Source organism: Salvelinus namaycush, chromosome 21, assembly GCF_016432855.1.
Source record: "Salvelinus namaycush isolate Seneca chromosome 21, SaNama_1.0, whole genome shotgun sequence".
Taxonomy (NCBI): Eukaryota; Metazoa; Chordata; class Actinopteri; order Salmoniformes; family Salmonidae; genus Salvelinus; species Salvelinus namaycush.
Genome location: NC_052327.1, coordinates 51,818,036 through 51,837,211, shown reverse-complemented (window position 1 = coordinate 51,837,211; position 19,176 = coordinate 51,818,036). Strand labels below are relative to the sequence as shown.

The following is a 19,176-nucleotide window of genomic DNA, read 5'->3' as shown; positions in this document are numbered from 1 at the left end:
AAATACAGTAGTATAGTAAGTCGAAGCATTAAAGGTATTTTATTGAAAATTATGACAAAATGTATACAAATTAACAGCACCAGGGGTGTCAAACAATCACAGAAAGAAAAGCTAGACAGTCAGGGAGCATAATAAATTCCCAAAACAATGGACAATATTTAGCAAATTTTGACAGCGAGGAACTATAACCAATTTTTAGTGCAGCTCTCTGGACCTCGATGAAGACCGAATGCAGCCCCTAGGATAAAATGAGTTTGACACCCCTGAACTACACATTGAAAAGTTATGTTGATGGTTGCACAAGATAATAACATTATAATAATGGATCTTTCTTCACTCCTCCATCCACAGGAGGTTGGGTTGAGGCCAGGATTGGGGTGGTTGGACCTTGTTTGGGTCCACAGAGTCTGTGGTCATAGTGGTGCAGACGGGATGTGGGGAGGCCAGTGACAGGCGTGCTGCCAGGAGCCCCATCCTAACACAGCTGTGAGTGTCTCTGCTCTGGAACATACCAGCCAATATCCCACCTGCAAGACTGAGGAGAGGGAAGAGAGGGGTGTGTGGGAAACCAACATTTCACCTATGGAGATAAAAATACATTTTATGGTTTATTCCCATCCCTAGATAGCTACCGACCTATCTCCGGCTCCTGAGACATTCACCATTTCGGCTGCGGTGTGAGCCAGAGCAGAGTAGTGGACGGCACATAGCCGACCCTTCTGGAAAACCAGAAAACATTATCACCATAATGTTCGGAGATATAAAGATGTCAAGATGCTCACGTTTAGTTTAGAAGTGAAACAATGTGAGAATGTGAGCTCACACACACACATATATACATACACACATACATACAATCATCTTACCCTTGTTCCTCTCCTAGGCTGCAGGTCTACAGACCCAGCGTTATGTTCTCCACACAGCAGCACTCCCATGGCCCCCAGGGTCACCACCACACACCGCAGGTGGTCCAGCAGGGGGCGTGCGAGATCCATGGCACAGCTCAGCACTTCCTCCACAGAGCTAGGCACCACTGACACCACAAGACAAGATCTCATTCTCATTAATCAGACAGGAGTTTGTGCATAATGATGAGCTGTCAAACAAAGACTTCATAGTGTGTGCATTACTTATTATATCTAGCCCGGACTCAGATCTTTGTGATGTCTTGCGAAGTGTCAACTCCTATGGTCACTGTTACGCCAAGCATAGGAGTTGGCTCCACAGCACAAACATAGCTTCGTCCAGGCTAATTCCATATTATATACAGTAGGCTCCAGAAATGATCTCAGTGCAGGAATAACTGACTATCGTACCTGCAGGTGTCGGGAGGCCCAATGCCTTGTTCATGGTACACAGCTCAGCCAGGTTGGGGGAGGTGTAGGCCAGGGCTTTCCAGCTGTCTGACAGGAAAGGCTTGCAGGCCTTGTCACAATCAGTTGGCTCATACCACACTGCAACACAAGTTTATCACATCAGGGTCTGTATTCATATAGTGTCTCAGAGTGGGAGTGCTGATATAGGATCGTTTTGCCTTCTTAGATCATAATGAAAAAGATGACATGGGGAAGGAGGACCTGATCCTAGATCAGCACTCCCACACAGATTATTTGTGAATATGGGCCCTGATCACACAGCGATGCACTGATGGTAAGAAAATGGTGATCGATCACTATTGATGACTGTCAAAGCATTCAGCTCTACATGCTAACCTGGCACTGCATGCTTCTTGGCGACAGAGCAAACATAGTTGATGGTGGAGATGGGTATATTGCCGTCCAGACACATGAGAGAGGCTGTTGAGAGCTTGTCCTCAAACTGGGCCACCTGTATATAGAGATGGGCAAAGTTGTTATTTTTCAGTGCTATTCTATAAAAAACACAATAATGAACAAGAACATTAGATATGTGTACTTTTATGTGTAGTAAATCAGATTATTTTTATAGTTTAAATGTAGATGAAGTACCTGCTTCAGAAATATTTATTTTTATTTAACCTTTATTTAACGAGGCAAGTCAGTTACATTTACAATGACGGCCTACCCCAGCCAAACTCGGACGACGCTGGACCAATTGTGCGCCGCCCTATGGGACTCCCAATCACGGCCGGGTGTGATACAGCCCGGAATCGAACCAGGGTCTGTAGTGACGCCTCTAGCACTGAGATGCAGTGCCTTAGACCGCTACGTCACTTGGGAGCCCCAGAAATACTCACATACTGCTCTGTGATTTGCTGGTGAATGTCCATGTCGCCTAATCCCAGACTCAGATCCCCGCTCTCAGTGATCACGGCACAATAAGTAGCGGTCCGCTGCTCCTTAAGTACAGCAACACCACTGGTATTCTAAAGGAAAATCAAAAGAGGAAAGAATGTCATGCCAGAATACTATGGGAGAGAGATTCATTCCGCTTTGAATATGGTCATAACAATCAGTTGTTACCACTCATTAAGGGCCCGATTTAGAGTTGAGATAAGTAACAAGCACAACTCTGATTTTAATGGAAACGTGCTGATCTCAACTCAGAACACCTCTCGAAATCTTCTCCACATACATACCATGTGCCGACAGTAGTTCAGCACAGCATCACTGTGAGAGTCAGTTCCAATAGCTGAGATGAAGAGAGGTCTTTGGCCCATTCTGCTCAGAGAGTCTGGTGGGTAAAATATCACACAATAAGTCAACATTAAAGTGTTTCACTCAATGCAAAAGTTTAATTAACCTTTTTCCCACATATAGGAGCTATGTAGACATAATGGCTCATTATAAACTGGGTGATTTGAGCCCTGAATGCTGAAATCAAATCAAACTTTATTTGTCACATGCGCCAAATACAACAAGTGTAGACCTTACCGTGAAATGCTTACTTACAAGCCCTTAACCAACAGTGCAGTTCAAGAAAGAGTTAAGAAAATATTTACCAAGTAGACTAAAGTAAAAAATAATAAAAAGTAACAGTAAAATAACAATAACGAGGCTATATACAGAGGGTACCGGTACCGAGTCAATGTGCGGGGGTACAGGTTAGTCGAGGTAATTTGTACATGTTGTGAGTAGCAGCAGTGAACTAAACTAATGGAGGGGGAGGGGGGGGGTCAATGTAAATAGTCCGGTGGCCATTTGATTAATTGTTCAGCAGTCTTATGGCTTGGGGGTAGAAGCTGTTAGGGAGCCTTTTGGTCCTAGACTTGGCGCTCCGGTACCGCTTGCCGCGTGGTAGCAGAGAAAACTGGAGTCTCTGACAATTTTTTGGGCTTTCCTCTGACACCGCCTAGTATATAGGTCCTGGATGGCAGGAATCTCAGCCCCAGTGATGTACTGGGCCGTTCGCACTACCCTCTGTAGCGCCTTACGGTCAGATGCTATGCCAGGCGGTGACGCAACCGGTCAGGATGCTCTCGATGGTGCAGCTGTATAACTTTGAGGATCTGGGGACCCATGGCAAATTTTTTCAATCTCCTGAGGGGGAAAAGGTATTGTCATGCCCTCGTCACGACTGTCTTGGTGTGTTTGGACCGTGATAGTTCATTGGTGATGTGGACACCAAGGAACTTGAAACTCTCGACCCGCTCCACTACAGCCCCGTCGATGTTAATGGGGGCCTGTTCAGCCCGCCTTTCCTGTAGTCCACGATCATCTCCTTTGTCTTGCTCACGTTGAGGGAGAGGTTGTTGTCCTGGCACCACACTGCCAGGTCTCTGACCTCCTCCCTATAGGCTGTCTCATCGTTGTTGGTGATCAGACCTAACACCGTTGTGTCGTCAGCAAACTTAATGATGGTGTTGGAGTCGTGTTTAGCCATGCAGTCGTGGGTGAACGGGGAGTACAGGAGGGGACTAAGCACGCACCCCTGAGGGGCCCCAGTGTTGAGGATCAGCGTGGCAGACGTGTTGTTGCCTACCCTTACCACCTGGGGGAGGCCCGTCAGGAAGTCCAGTATCCAGTTGCAGAGGGAGGTGTTTAGTCCCAGGGTCATTAGCTTAGTGATGAGTTTCGTGGGCACTATGGTGTTGTACGCCGAGCTGTAGTCAATGAACAGCATTCTATGACAAAACATTTATTTGTACTGCTCTAATTACGTTGATAACCAGTTTATAATAGCAATAAGGCACCTCGGAGGTTTGTGGTATATGGCCAATATACCACGGCTAAGGGCTGTATCTAGGCACTCCGCGTTGCGTGGTGCATAAGAACAGCCCTTAGCCGTGGTATATTGGCCATATACCACAACCCCCTGAGGTGCCTTATTGCTTTAAATAACTAACCAGCAAGGTTCTTTCCTACTCCACCAAATGACTGGCAGACACTTCCAGGATTCGTCTGTCCAAACTGTTGAGCAATCAAACAAACCCATGTGTCATTGACATCATTTGAATATTCCAGACATGCAGTAGTAGATGCTTAACATTAGCAGAGTTTGTGTGAACGTACCACTAGCTTATCTGTTTTTCCCTTGGCAATAAAATCCACATTCACACCACCTATGACAACCTGCGATGTAAGAGCCACAGTGTTATTGTACAGTAAGCATGTTACACACTGTCCATCAAGCTAAAACTAGAGTAAGAAAAATGATGTGCTCTACAAGACAAGAGTGATTGGTTCACGTGTATTGATGATGAACATATGACCAGTGCTCACAATGTTTGGCTGAGAGTCCGAATCTTTCTCTCTCTCCTTTGCGTGAGGAGCAGGTGTCCAAGTCTTCTTCTGCATTCGTTTAGACAGTGCACAGGCTATCTGACTGCCTACCCTGGCATTATTATGAATGAGAGCGATATCTTTGGGAATATCAGATTAAGGGACCGTAATGTAATGATGATACAAACATTCAGTTATACATCGATAAAACAAGTTTTAAAAACCACAATTATGATTATTTATTTATTTTTTAAACATTTTCTTATACTAAGAATGACTCTGATATGATCCCTCCCTCCCTCTCTCTCTGCAGCGTGGTTTTCTCACACCATGTTACTGATCAGAGAAGGATACTAGCCTGGAGGGACTTTCCACGGGTCAGTTCGTTGACCTTTTGAAGGATGAAGGGCGTCAAATCTCTTCCTCTGATACCTTTAACACTACAGGGGAAATGCGTACGAAGGCAACAGAGAGTTAATCGTGTGGCTGAGGTGAAATGCTGATACTTTTCTTGTCATATCAAGGCAACCAAACAGAAACTCTGATAAGCAACTTCCTGTGTTGTCAGTCATGCAAGCGGCTATCTAGAGATCAGGAAATAAATGTTCAGAAAACAACACCAGCACAGACAGACCATGAGAAGTGCTCAATAAATAGAGCTTTTTAGCAATACCTAAGTAGGCTAAAAAACATTAGCTGGCGCACACCCAGAAAAATGTGTTTGTGTGGAGGTCGCACACACCATACATAAACACCCAGAAATGTAATGGGTATTTACCAATGTTTCGGCATCACTGTGCCTACCTAAATAGGCAACATACATTTCCAAAAACATGTATTGGGGATTATAAACTGGGTGGGTCAAGCCCTGAATGGTGATTGGCTGACAGCCGTAGTATATCAGGCAATATACCACGGGTATGACAAAACGTTTATTTTTACTGCTCTAGTTACGTTGGTAAACAGTTTTTTAATAGCAACAAGGCACCTAGGGGGTTTGTGGTATATGGCCAATATACCACGGCTAAGGGCTGTGTCCAGGCACTTCACATTGTGTCGTGCGTAAGAACAGCCGTTACTCGTGGTATATTGGCCATATACCACACCTCCTCGGGCCTTATTGCTTAATTCAACTACAGTCAAGTCAGGTGGAGAGATCATATTATGTTATAATGCAGTGTTTCCTTACTTGGCCTCTGCCAGTGCAGCCTGTATAGCGTTCTCAATCTGTTGTCCAGCTGCTGCATGCTCCTTAGGGATGGGCACAGCCAGCAGCAGGCCGCTCTGTAGACCCAGGGACAGGTTACCCGCTGTAGGCCAGGGGAAAGAGACAGGTATAGTACATTATGATGCAGTCACAATACATTGTAAGATTTGTCATAAGCATGTATGACCCTTTATAATATCTTATAATCATGTCTAGATTATCAGCTCAGAAGGACCCTGAAATAACAGCAATTTCGAGTCAGTTGAAAATGTTGCTACTCAGACATAAAATATTGAGCTGCGTCACCAATGAGATCTGCAGCCTCCTCAGCATTGTTGACGTGGTAAGGGGAGGTAAACCCACTTTGTGGAGAGAAGAAAGCGGGGAAATTCATGGAGGTCCCAAATGTGGCGACACACACACCCTGTGTCTCCTGAAGAAAGCACACAATTGTTAATAATTATTTGCGATGCAATGGAATTTCCTGCAATGGAATCTCTTGCAATGGAATCTCTTGCAATGGAATCTCTTGCAATGGAATCTCTTGCAATGGAATCTCTTGCAATGGAATCTCTTGCAATGGAATCTCTGCATTTGACCATGTATAAAACCATCTAGCAATAACCACTAACCAAGTACTCCAAGGTGCGGCCAATGTCGAGGATGGACTTCACTCCAGCTGAGACCACAGCAATGGGAGTCCTGCCTAGCTCTGTCAGATCTGCACTGATATCCATACCTGAGAAGATGGTCAGTTAACAATTTCAATACATTTTGTTGTTTTCTATTTCTGTATCCTAAACATGAAGTCTCCCTGCTGTGTATGATGATATAATTTCACTGAGGCTACAGTAGCGTCCAACCAATAACATTTCACTGAGGCTACAGTAGCGTCCAACCAATAACATTTCACTGAGGCTACAGTAGCGTCCAACCAATAACATTTCACTGAGGCTACAGTAGCGTCCAACCAATAACATTTCACTGAGGCTACAGTAGTTTCCAACCAATAACATTTCATTGAGGCTACAGTAGCGTCCAACCAATAACATTTCACTGAGGCTACAGTAGCGTCCAACCAATAACATTTCACTGAGGCTACAGTAGGTTCCAACCAATAACATTTCACTGAGGTTACAGTGGGTTCCAACCAATAACATTTCACTGAGGCTACAGTAGCTTCCAACCAATAACATTTCACTGAGGCTACAGTAGCTTCCAACCAATTACATTTCACTGAGGTTACAGTAGGTTCCAACCAATAACATTTCACTGAGGCTACAGTAGCTTCAAACCAATAACATGTCACTGAGGCTACAGTAGCTTCCAACCAATTACATTTCACTGAGGCTACAGTAGCTTCCAACCAATTACATTTCACTGAGACTACAGTAGCTTCAAACCAATAACATTTCACTGAGGCTACCGTAGCTTCAAACCAATAACATTTCACTGAGGCTACAGTAGGTTCCAACCAATAACATTTCACTGAGGCTACAGTAGCTTCCAACCAATAACATTTCACTGAGGCTACAGTAGCTTCCAACCAATAACATTTCACTGAGGCTACAGTAGCTTCCAACCAATAACATTTCACTGAGGTTACAGTAGGTTCCAACCAATAACATTTCACTGAGGCTACCGTAGCTTCAAACCAATAACATTTCACTGAGGCTACAGTAGGTTCCAACCAATAACATTTCACTGAGGCTACAGTAGCTTCCAACCAATTACATTTCACTTTGGGATATTGCACTTACTATTCTCTCCATCTCGGTGCACTCCTCCAACACCCCCAGTGACAAAGACATGGATACTGGCTCTGTGTGCTGCTATCATGGTGCCTGAAACCGTAGTGCCACCACAGAGACCCTGGAGAACACACACACACACCGGTAAGCAAGGTATTCAATCTGAATAAGACTGAATGGAGTGGCTTTTCAGTTGTTTGTCTAAACCTTGACAGGTGCTCACCTTGCTGATGGCGTAGGGCAGGTCTCGGCGGGACACTTTCAGCGACGTCTTACTCCGTGCTAGGTAGTCCAGTTCTTCTGAAGACAACCCCACATGAACCCTCCCCTGGAGCAGCCCAACAGTGGCAGGAATGGCTCCCTCTGACCTTACTATGGCTTCTACCGCTTTGGCTGTGCTGAATGAGGAAAAACAGTGACTGTTGAAGCAGTAACTTCTAATACTGAATTAAGGGCGGCAGGTAATCTAGTGGTTAATAGCGTTTGGCCAGTAACCAGAAAGGTTGCTGGTTCGATTCCCTGAGCCAACTAAGTGAAACATCTGGCGATGTGCCCTTGAGCAAGGCACTAATTGCTCCTGTAAGTCTCTCTGGATAAGAGCGTCTGCTAAATGAGGTACATGTAAGGTAGCTAGAATAAATAAGCTTGATAGCATGGATTATATTTTATATCAGGAACTTTCTGTCTAACAAAGTCCTTCCCATTTTGACATCTTTGCAGCACGTACCTCAGGTTGTGTGGGTATGGCATGCCATGGGTGATGATGGTGCTCTCTAGCGCCACCACTGGTCTGTTTTCTGCCAATGCCTGGGATACTGCCGGGTGGACAAGGAAGAGACCATCTGGGGGGATATACTTTTTTTAGAAATCTAAAGAATATAAATATTTGAATCCGACTTCAATACTACAATGAGGGTAAATTCAAAGTCAGTCTTTTAATATTTTTTCATTATTATAGCAGGGGCTGACTTTACCGTTTTTGCATAATCTACTGTGAAATGTTGAGATGCCACGTTTTAGGAGTTGTGCCGATACTTCCTTCAGCAACCTCAACTCAGAATATCTAAGGGAAACACTGACAGCAGAATAAACAAATCAGAATTCAAGAATAACATTTTAAAACAACAAAAATATACCAAACTTTTGTCAAAATTGCATATTCAAGTTACAGAAAAAAACATAATCACAGGGAGTTACCTTAATTTCATGATGGAAAACAAAACAGATTTCTCAGCCTTGGATTCCCGGCATCAAAAGCAGCAGCGTAGCCAACCACGTCACTGCAAGGCACACATACAATTCACCCATTAAGTAGATTTCCATGCTCTAGTTAGTTGGGATAAAGTAAAAAAAAAACTATTGGGGCACACAGCGGTAAATCTACACCCGAAATATCAGTGCTGCCTGCAACATTGTGAAATAAGTGGAGTGTTTTGTATTCTTATCCCGCTACATTCAAGAACCGATTCAAAGTCCCTTTCCAATAAAGGTATACTTATTCATATTAAGTCATAGTGGTAGAGCAAAACACAGTCAATTGTAACTTAATAGAACTACTACTTAAAAAATAATTGAGGAAAGGGCTCTGTCAAAGTTAAGGTCACATAATGTATAATGTTCACACACAAAAAAGGCCTTATTACACATGATAAACTGGGTGGTTCAATCCCTGAATGCTGATTGGCTGACAGCCGTGGTATATCAGGCCCTATACCACCATATGACAAAACATTTATTTGTACTGCTCTAATTACATTGGTAACCAGTTTATAATAGCAATATGGCACCTCGGGGGTTTGTGGTATATGGCCAATATACTACGGCTACGGGCTGTCTCCAGGCACTCTACGGTGCAAAAGAACAGCCCTTAGCCGTGGTATATTGGCCATATACCACACCTCCTCGGGCCTTACCCAGCTAACATGACTGAGCCGGGCCCTTTTGGGCTGAGATGGGGCTGTGAGATCAGCCATCAGTGGCCCCTCGCGGTCGAGAACATTATGGGCCACCACTGAGCGGTTGGGATTGGACTCGCACTCTTTAAAGTCGTACGCGAGCCCGCGTTTAAATGTGAACGGTTTTTGAGGGATAGGTCGACTTCACAAACTGACAGGTAAGCGATCGGCTCAGCCATAACATCTGTTAACCGTTTTGTTAACTTAGTAAAACGGGTAAGATACCTAGACTAAATGGTTTGAATATTTTACTGATGGTAACATTGCTTGTCTGGCCAACAACACTAAGGAGAAAGAATAGCTAACGTTAACTAGCTAGGCCAAGCAATGCAGGTGTAGAAGCACGGTGGCTAGGAAAAACTCCCTAGAAAGGCCAAAACCTAGGAAGAAACCTAGAGAGGAACCAGGCTATGAGGGTATGGTCACAATGTTCATTCTTGACTACATGCACCTTGTTTGTCTTAGAATAACTCGGAAGTTGATGTATTTTTGGATGAAAGGGGATTTTTCTTGTAGATTGGGATCTCGGGCAGTGAGCGCCACCTCTGAGAGGTTGGTGTCAAATCAGACAGCACATGCCAATGGAGTTTCAGAGAACCAAGAGGACTGGAAGAAATAGACAGATGGAAAGGAACCGAATTCCGCCAATTCTTATTATACACAGGCCCTGTCGTGTTGCAAGACATCCTTTCCTTCTCCCACTACAGCAACTTCCCTGCCTTGTGCTGTTACTACTGTGGCTATGCAGATGACCTCAAACATTTCCTCAGTGAGTTTGAGAATTTGTATGGCATTGAAGAGTTGGTCTACAATGTCCATAATCTGACTCTTGGCAGAGGATGTGAGGAGGTTTGGGTCCTTAGATAGTTTTCAAAAGGAAAAGAAGACACTATGAGAAAGTTGAAGAAAGTCTGCCGGAAACAACAATTTGTTCTCAAACAAATGAATCACCAAATTACTCGTGAGGACGCTCCCATCCATAAAGACAAAGAGAACCGAGGACAAGAAACATTCTCTGAAAAGATCACACTATATAGAGGCCAAACCATTCCCTTACTCCCTCACTGCACCCAGTTTCTAAAGGCTATATTTGAACAGTTCAGCATTGCCACAACCACTGGGGACAACTGTGTTATGGTTAACGGAGACCTGGGACTGGTACAGAACATCCTACTAGATGATCGCACAGGGGAGGAGTACATTATTTTCAGGAAGTTCTTGACATTATTGTTACTCTTCTCCAGTCCCCTGTATTCAAAAGACATTGGCATCTATAAAGCACTCCATCTTCAACTAAGAGACCAAGTTCACCACCTATTGGATATTTTGATCGCGATGGGCACATATTGGGCAGCCACACCCTTGCTGCATAGTCAAGGTTTAGCGTTTTTTGTTTGACCTATTTACTGAATTTCTCAAACTCTTATTTTTTAATTGTCCTACAGAGATCTATATTATTTACTAATGGCACAGTATCACATTGTGGAGTTTCTGTATCATTCAGTTGGGATTGTTAGTAATACATGGATACAGGAGGACTCATCCATAACGTTATGTCCCCCTTATACCGATCCGAACAAACGCAAGAGAGCTTTAGTGACTCATGAAGTACCTGGTGAAACATGGATTTCATATGAGATGACAACTTTAAGCACAGCAGGTTTTTCTGAATTATTTCTGCATGTAGGGTCACCCACAAATACAATAAGAACATGCAAATAGCACTAGATTGGACCCATATGGTGTGCTGAAAGAATAACGTCTTCAACAGCATAATGTCATATTAAGGGGTGAATATATATTTTTTGTACAGTACGTGCCAAAGTGCGAACAGCTGCCAAATTAAATACATTTGTCTTTCTTACAGTTGATTGTGAAGAGGCAAGATTCAAATCTAGAGAAGCGGAGACAAATGGTTTTACTAAGCGACCCAGAAGAACTTGAACGTAGTCAACGGTCGAGACAGTAAGATCTATTTGTTTCCATACCCTCTGATTTATTAGGACAATACAGTAAATCTTGAATAATTATATACACCTCATGAAAATTGTGTGATGTGATACACGTCAACTGTGCGTGTCCTGCATGTGGTATGACATGTACACAAGTTGTGGGCAATTTTTGGCTTGCGAGTGCTATAAAATAAATAGCAGTTATAATTACAACAAAGATGTGAAGTATCTTTACATAAATATTTTTGTGATCTTGGTATGTATGTGAAATCATTTTCTATTTTCACCAGACCAAACAAGCGATACATTGAGTTGGAGCCAGCCCCTCCGAAAAGGCAACAGACATTTCCAAGTGCAAGATACCTGTGTCCAGTAGTCTGTGCTTCCAGTGCCACCACTACCAATAAGTTTGCCAATACCTTCACCTTCCAGTAACTCTCCATCTACCAGCAACCCTATGAACCCTGTGAGCAACTCACTTCCTTTGAGTCACCCCCAATCTGCAAGACGCTCTGACTCCAAGCCATCCTTTAGCGCCTGCTAGCCACTCTCTGTCTGCAGGTATGTCTTGCAAAATTCTTTGCTAAGCCGAAATTATAAAAACGCAGTTGGGCTTTCAGTCTCGCTGAGTACATGTGGCCAAAGTTTGTGATTAGATACTTTGTCAGGTATTGATAGGTACTTGGTCAATGCGCTTGAAGAAATTAAGGACAGACTGATAAAACTTGAGAGAATGGTGTCAGGTCTCTCTCAATCAAGTACAGCAGAGGTCACTTTATGACGACATCAGCCTACCCTTACAAAACTATGATGAACTTGATTGCCTGGAACAAAAAAATTGAGGACCACCAAAGTCTAGAAGACTTGGTAAACTCACTCAATACAGTAATTATTTTCATACTAATAGTGTCTCTTTCCTTTACACATTTTAGTTTTTATTTATTTCCCTTAATTTTAGATTACATATCTGGGGACCATTGGAGGTTATGATGTCCAAGCGACAACAAGAAGGATGATAAGTCATGCTCTGGCAGCTCAACTGGAAAGGCACGAATGACAAAAGACCCTTTCACAACCTGGGGCTAAGGAAGGTTATTGCAGGTACATCCGGGGGAATCTCAAACATTTTCACATTCTTTCGAGCACCTAGACATCCGTGATTTAAATGTTTGAAACTGCAACTGTTTCAACTCCATCTCCGACTATGGCCTGTAATGTTAATTATGTAGAATAGCAATGTGTCGCCATGGGAACCTTGTTGGCTATAGTAAGCATGACACATGCTGCTTATATGTGGGGGGGGTGGGGGGGTGGGTGAGTTTATCGTAGTGTAAAATGTGGTTTCTGCCATCTTCCTACTAGACACCCGTAGCTTTCTTGTGATATATGGCGATCCTATGATATGACCCCTGCAATATGTCTGTATACTATAGGGTCTTCAACTGGACCTGTCACCGGGTCCGCAGAGTCTGGTCATCATCATATTGCATACCATACCCAGTTCACTGTTACAAATGTGCATTTTTGTCAGATACAGTCAGGAAAAGCCCTATCCAACCCAGGCCTCAAGATGCAACAGTTGAAGAGATCGAGATCTGGTTGATGAACTCACGTGACCGTGCAGGTGGACGCAAGGAGTGGTTTGAAAAGATATGAGGCAACAGACACAAGACTTTGGGGAAGAGCGAGCTCAATAAATTTGCTTTGCGAGAGCTGACTGGTAAAGCTGACTTGACATTAAACTTGGGGTCCAGCAACCAAACGTTTAGACGTGAACCTCAAGGACTAGGCTGATATTGGGCTGTTACGTACCTGTACACAGACAGCCTCCGAGACAAAGTAGTTCCAGTGTTCGTTCTCTCCACCTTTCCACCCCTTCTCTTTCTCCTGTGTAGCAACATCTCAGATTGTCTTGTGCTCCCCTTGCTCTCTTTCACCCGTCTTGTCTGAGACTCGTCTCACTCTAACAGAGGGTATAGTTCAAGTGGGTGACTGTGGTGCTCACTGCAGAGTTGTCAGTGAGGTGGCCCTTCATCACTCCAACTCACCTGCACTCTAACGGACTGAGAGAGACTAATGGGAGGAGCTAACTACACACTCAGACAAGACGGGTGAAAGAGAGCAAGGGGAGCACAAGACAATCTGAGATGTTGCTACACAGGCGAAAGAGTAGGGGCGGAAAGGTGGAGAGAACGAACACTGGAACTACTTTGTCTCGGAGGCTGTTTGTGGGTTCAGGTTCACGTCTAAACATTTGGTTGCTGGACCCAAGCTCAAGGTCAAAAATGGGGATTGTGTTTACATTTTATCCCCACAGTCAACCTCAGCTTTTTTTGATGTGAACACAGCCTGAGAAACTAAACTGTCTGTCAGCTCTCACAGCTGCTGGACAGAGTATACATGAGAATAAATACATTCTTTATACTCTGTCCAGCAGCTGATGTATTTGTAATTGTCTGTGGTGTGTCTCTGTATATTTAAACCATTAAATGTTCATGTTATGTTAATGAAATGTCAATGTTGTGCATGTTGAAGTTGTAAACTCACTTTGAAAGCACACTTTCTTAATTAATATTGTACTTTTAAGCTAAAGACTCCATTCAAGTCTTAAACTTAAATACGCAATGTTATGCTTATTTCTCAGAAATAAATATTAATTTTATTATATTAGCCAATTGTTAGAAAATCTTGCCCTTTTAATTGTATTTACTTGATGTCCATTCAGACGCTGAGGTACTTACCTGTTATTTAATATTGACAATAAAATCTATTGAATTTGAACATGTGGTATTTCATTTGTTTATTACATTTTTTGGAGTCTTTTTTATTTTTTATACCTCCAGAATTAACAGGTTTACTGCAGCTGTTTGGGTTGAATGCGGGTAATATTTGGGAATTTATCACTAGGCCATCAAACTTTTATTTGGACCATAATTGGCCCAACAACATAAGGGCTTCTTGTGGGCTGGTACTGGGCTGCCCACACTTACTTGGGGCTGAATAAGGGCTGCCAGCAATTAGGGGCCAACTATTTGCCCATGAGCAAAAACCCACGGGCCCAGTGCATGTAGCCCAAGCCGGGCCTTTTATTACAGCCCAAAGTGGACCCCTACGGTGCCAACCTGGGTGTGTTTGCTTAATTATACAATGGGGTGAGTCTAATCCCGAATGCTGATAGGTTAAAACTGCATTCCAGACGGTGTCTATTCCACAAGTTACCACTTAAATAATAAAGGCTGAATCGTCACAGGTTGCCTTTTATGCTAGACCAGCAGTGATACATTTAGGTGATAATGCCCGAGAAGCCGGTGTTTGGAGGATCTATTGGCACGGTTGTTGTTCGTCTCAGGACGGCAAACGTGCCAGCTTTTTAACGGACGGGTTACCAACATGTTAAAATGATTGACATAGTTTCATGAACGTTATTGATGAATTTATTCATAGTATTTCATCCTTTCACAAGATACAGTTCTGACACATAGGGTTGCTGGTCGTTCGTTCTATCGGTTCGGTTACCAGAGACGCGCCTCAGTCATTGTCTTTCTGTTCTGCATCTTTGGACGCGACCCAAGTCGTTCGTTCTAAATGGTCCATTTCCATACGGTCTGGTAACGTTCTTATCCCTTGCTTGCTAGTCAACTACAGCTAATTTACAGTCATGTCAAACAGTGCAGCCAAAATAACGAAGTAGCTGTATTTGCATTTGTTAAAGCGGTTTTCTAGCTACATTTATTTGGATACATCCATAACAATGAGCTAGTGATGCGCGATTTCACCTGGCATAGAAACTGTGCTCTCTCTTCAGGACACTTGTTCAATATCTAGCCAACAACACAGCTAACTCGTGAATAGAGCCAATGCTAGTGTAACGGATGTGAAATGGCTCGCTAGTTAGCGGGTACGCGCTAGTAGCATTTCAATCAGTTACGTCACTTGCTCTGAAACCTAGAAGTAGGGTTGCACCTTGCTCTGCAAGGCCCGCGGCTTTTGTGGAGCGATGGGTAACGACGCTTCGTGGGTGTCAGTTGTTGATGTGTGCAGAGGGTCCCTGGTTCGCGCCCGTGTCGGGGCGAGGGGACGGTTTAAAGTTATACTGTTACATTGGTCCCCTCGCCCCGACACGGGCGCGAACCAGGGACCCTCTGCACACATCAACAACTGACACCCATGAAGCGTCGTTACCCATCGCTCCACAAAAGCCGCGGGCCTTGCAGAGCAAGGTGCAACCCTACTTCTAGGTTTCAGAGCAAGTGACGTAACTGATTGAAATGCTACTAGCGCGTACCCGCTAACTAGCTAGCCATTTCACATCCGTTACACTAACTAGAGCAAATGCGCTAAAGCTAGTTAAGAACTTACACGAGTTAATCTGACTCTGGGGATGTAGATAACGGTAACGGGTTTCATTGCCAAAATCCCTAAATATGCCGTTATGATTTAAGGCATACTCATTCATTGATATCACGAACATATTGTATACATGGCACTAGGCATTCAATTTCCCATCATTCATATCAGCTCATTACCAACAATACTGCTCTTAATGCTTACCTTCTAGAGTGTGTGAGAAACTCAGGAATGAGAGACTTTTCCCCCAGAAAAGTGAGTGAACTTTGACCCTGCCATGCTTTTTGTTGACACAGTTTGCTTGCCTTTACCATTAGAACTCTGGCCTGTATCTATTCACCCATTTTGACTGAGTTTATACAATTTGAAATTAACATGATATGAATAAGAAAACTATATCTAAAAAATATATCCATCATTATCAATGCACACAAAATTTGCTAAGATTAGAGCTACTCTTGTATCAAAAAGTTGAATATATAGTGAAACACATGAGTAATGAAATAAAATATGGTTGATTCCATGCAAGCTCATTCTCCCTGCCTCTTTCACTAGGCCTACACAACACATTTTACACCAACAGGTTTCTGTGCCAATATACCACACAACCAATAAACAAAACATACTGACTTCGGGCACTTCAAAATCATGGGTTGTGTTTTCAACACCAGAATAAATAGACTATGTGTAACGGATGTGAAATGGCTAGCTAGTTAGCGGGTACACGCTACTAGCGTTTCAATCAGTTACGTCACTTGCTCTGAAACCTAGAAGTAGTGTTGCCCCTTGCTCTGCAAGGGCCGTGGCCTTTGTGGCGCGATGGGGCGACCGTTGTTGATGTGTGCAGAAGGTCCCTGGTTCGCGCCCGTGTCGGGGCGAGGGGACGGTTTAAAGTTATACTGTTACATATGTCAATCTTGACAAACAGAAAATCAGTGGTGTAAAGTACTTAAGTAGAACTTTAAAGTATTTTTACTTGTCGTTTTTTGGAGTATCTGTACTTTACTATTTATATTTGTGGCAACTTTTACTTTTAACTTCACTACATTCTGAAATAAAATAATGTACTTTTTACTCCATACATTTTCCGCGACACCCAAAAGTACTGGTTATATTTTTACAGTTACACTTATCAAGAGAACATCCCTGGTCATCCCTACTGCATCTGATTTGTGATTTGACTCACTAAACACAAATGCTTTGTCTGTAAATTATAGCTGAGTGTTGGAGAGGGCCCCTGGCAATTCGTCAATAAAAATAAAATAAGAAATGGTGCCGGCACAGCCAGAAGAGGACTGGCCACCCCTCATAGCCTGGTTCCTCTCTAGGTTTCTTCCTAGGTTCTGGCCTTTCTAGGGAGTTTTTCCTAGCCACCGTGCTTCTCCACCTGCATTGCTTGTTGTTTGGGGTTTTAGGCTGGGATTCTGTACAGCACTTTGTGACATCAGCTGATGTAAGAAGGGCTTTATAAATACATTTGATTTGATGATTTGCCGTCTGGTTTGGTTAATATAAGGAAGTTTTTATTACTTTTACTTTTGATACTTAAGTATATTTTAGCAATTCCATTTGCTTTTGATACTTAAGTATATTTAAAACCAAATACTTTGACTTTTACTCAAGTAGGATTTTACTGGGTGACTTTCACTTTTACTTGAGTCATTTTCTGTTAAGGTATCTAATTTTACTCAAGTATGACAATTGAGTACTTTTTCCACCACTGCAGAAAATACATCCCTCCCAACCTTGTAGGTCTACCCAGTATCAAAGGCTTGGATTGACAATCTCAGAATATTATTAAACTTTTGGGGTGTTTTTATAACAGTTGTCTCTTTCAATTTATCAAATGGCAGCTGCACAGTTTGGATTGATTGATTTTATTTGTCAGTAAAAAAAGAAAATACATAAATATATATATACACAGTACAAATATTTTAAAAAGTGACCAGGATTGCACAGTAAAGTTGGATAATGTAAACCAGCGGGGGAAAAAACTACTCTCCTCTGTGCCAAATAAAAAAACTACACAACCAGTTCGACAACCCTCCCCTATTTTGGACCACTCCCCCACACCAGTAAATATAAAACTGTCCCTTCTACAGAGTTACCTGATCAAATCTATTTGTCATATGCATAAGATACAGTGTAGTGTACACAGTACAATGAAATGCTTACTTACTGAACACAGCAGGATAATGGTAGAGCGAGCTAAACACAGTGAGTCTCTATGAACACCTTACTGTTGTACTTGTCTTTCTTGCACAAACACTTTTTTAACTAGCACTGATTTTGGTGATAGCTGATTTTTTGAGGAAGGTTTTAAACATGCAATGACTGTGATATGTGGTTGTCTTACCTACCTTAGTTGAATGCACTGACTATGAGACGCTCTGGTTAAAAGAGCATTGGATAAATGACCAAAATGTTAAATGCCTATAAACTGTACTGAGTTGCAGGTGGGTTTGAGAGTAGTTACTTCGTTCTGTCCTGGACACATTCCATGTTCCCCTCACTCCACAACTGAGAGCCTTATGAGTTTCCCCCTCGACTGTTACACGTGTGCGGTCTTCACTCTCAGTCTCAAAGGTCATAGGAAGACACCGTGCAACAGGGTCCACATATGCTTGTGGTGGGGCCTGTAACGTTAGATGAGTTGCAGTATGTGACACTGACACCCCCTCATAGACCTCTCTTTGGTATGTCCCTGTTGACCCCATACAGACATTAGTTGAACCCAAGATGTCTTCAAGATGATGATGTGGTGCACTGCATGGGCTTGGGGATGGATCACTCCCAAGCGGCATCAGGGAAATTACACTGCTGTTCCTTCTTTAAGTGTGCTAACAGAGGGATCCCAACCTACCAAGACAGAGTTACAGGACCCATCTTGCTCAGCTGGATGGGAAACATATATATGTGTGTGTGCCGAGAGAGGAAATGGTTTGGATTCATTCGAAGTGGGACCTTTGAGTCCCTCTATCATGTGAGGAGTTGCAGAGTACACCGTGTGATCCCTCTCTGATGGTGTCACATCATTGATGAGAGTGGAAGGTCCATCTTCTATGCACTCTGGCACACTCTGTCTGATGGTGATGGGGTTCTCAGTTGGTTGTTCTATAGCATGATGCTCCAGGGAAGGTTCCTCCACTTCCACGTCCGCATCTGTGTCCTTTACTAGTTCATCCTCAAACCAGTTTGGATGCTCCAGCTGATAGGCATGGAAAGCCTCCACCGCGTCCTGCAATGCTTTCCCTGAGGGACAGTGAAAATACTCGTCCTCGGTGATACCTTCAATGCGATTCACTCGTCCTGGCTCATGTTTCT

General features: G+C 43.2%; 1 protein-coding gene across 2 annotated transcripts; it reads right to left on the bottom strand.

Moving 5' to 3' along the window:
- Nucleotides 1–20: 20 nt before the first annotated feature.
- zgc:136858 (uncharacterized protein LOC678543 homolog) lies at nucleotides 21–18,410 on the bottom strand. 2 transcript variants are annotated; one of them, XM_039017866.1, is made up of 20 exons: nucleotides 18,213–18,410; nucleotides 8,796–8,878; nucleotides 8,573–8,673; nucleotides 8,326–8,440; nucleotides 7,822–7,996; nucleotides 7,608–7,719; nucleotides 6,480–6,586; nucleotides 6,154–6,280; nucleotides 5,830–5,950; nucleotides 4,995–5,080; nucleotides 4,641–4,780; nucleotides 4,431–4,490; nucleotides 4,265–4,328; nucleotides 2,558–2,652; nucleotides 2,216–2,344; nucleotides 1,713–1,827; nucleotides 1,317–1,454; nucleotides 867–1,033; nucleotides 637–719; nucleotides 21–535 (listed from the first exon to the last, which is right to left on the bottom strand). In XM_039017866.1, exons 2-20 carry the CDS (start codon nucleotides 8,804–8,806, stop codon nucleotides 334–336), a joined length of 2,148 nt encoding a protein of 715 aa, XP_038873794.1. In that variant the 5' UTR covers nucleotides 8,807–8,878; nucleotides 18,213–18,410; the 3' UTR covers nucleotides 21–333. The 2 variants fall into 2 exon arrangements, with proteins under 2 accessions (XP_038873794.1, XP_038873792.1); XM_039017864.1 differs by lacking the exon at nucleotides 18,213–18,410 and adding an exon at nucleotides 16,057–16,134.
- Between the last annotated feature and the right edge of the window lie 766 nt (nucleotides 18,411–19,176).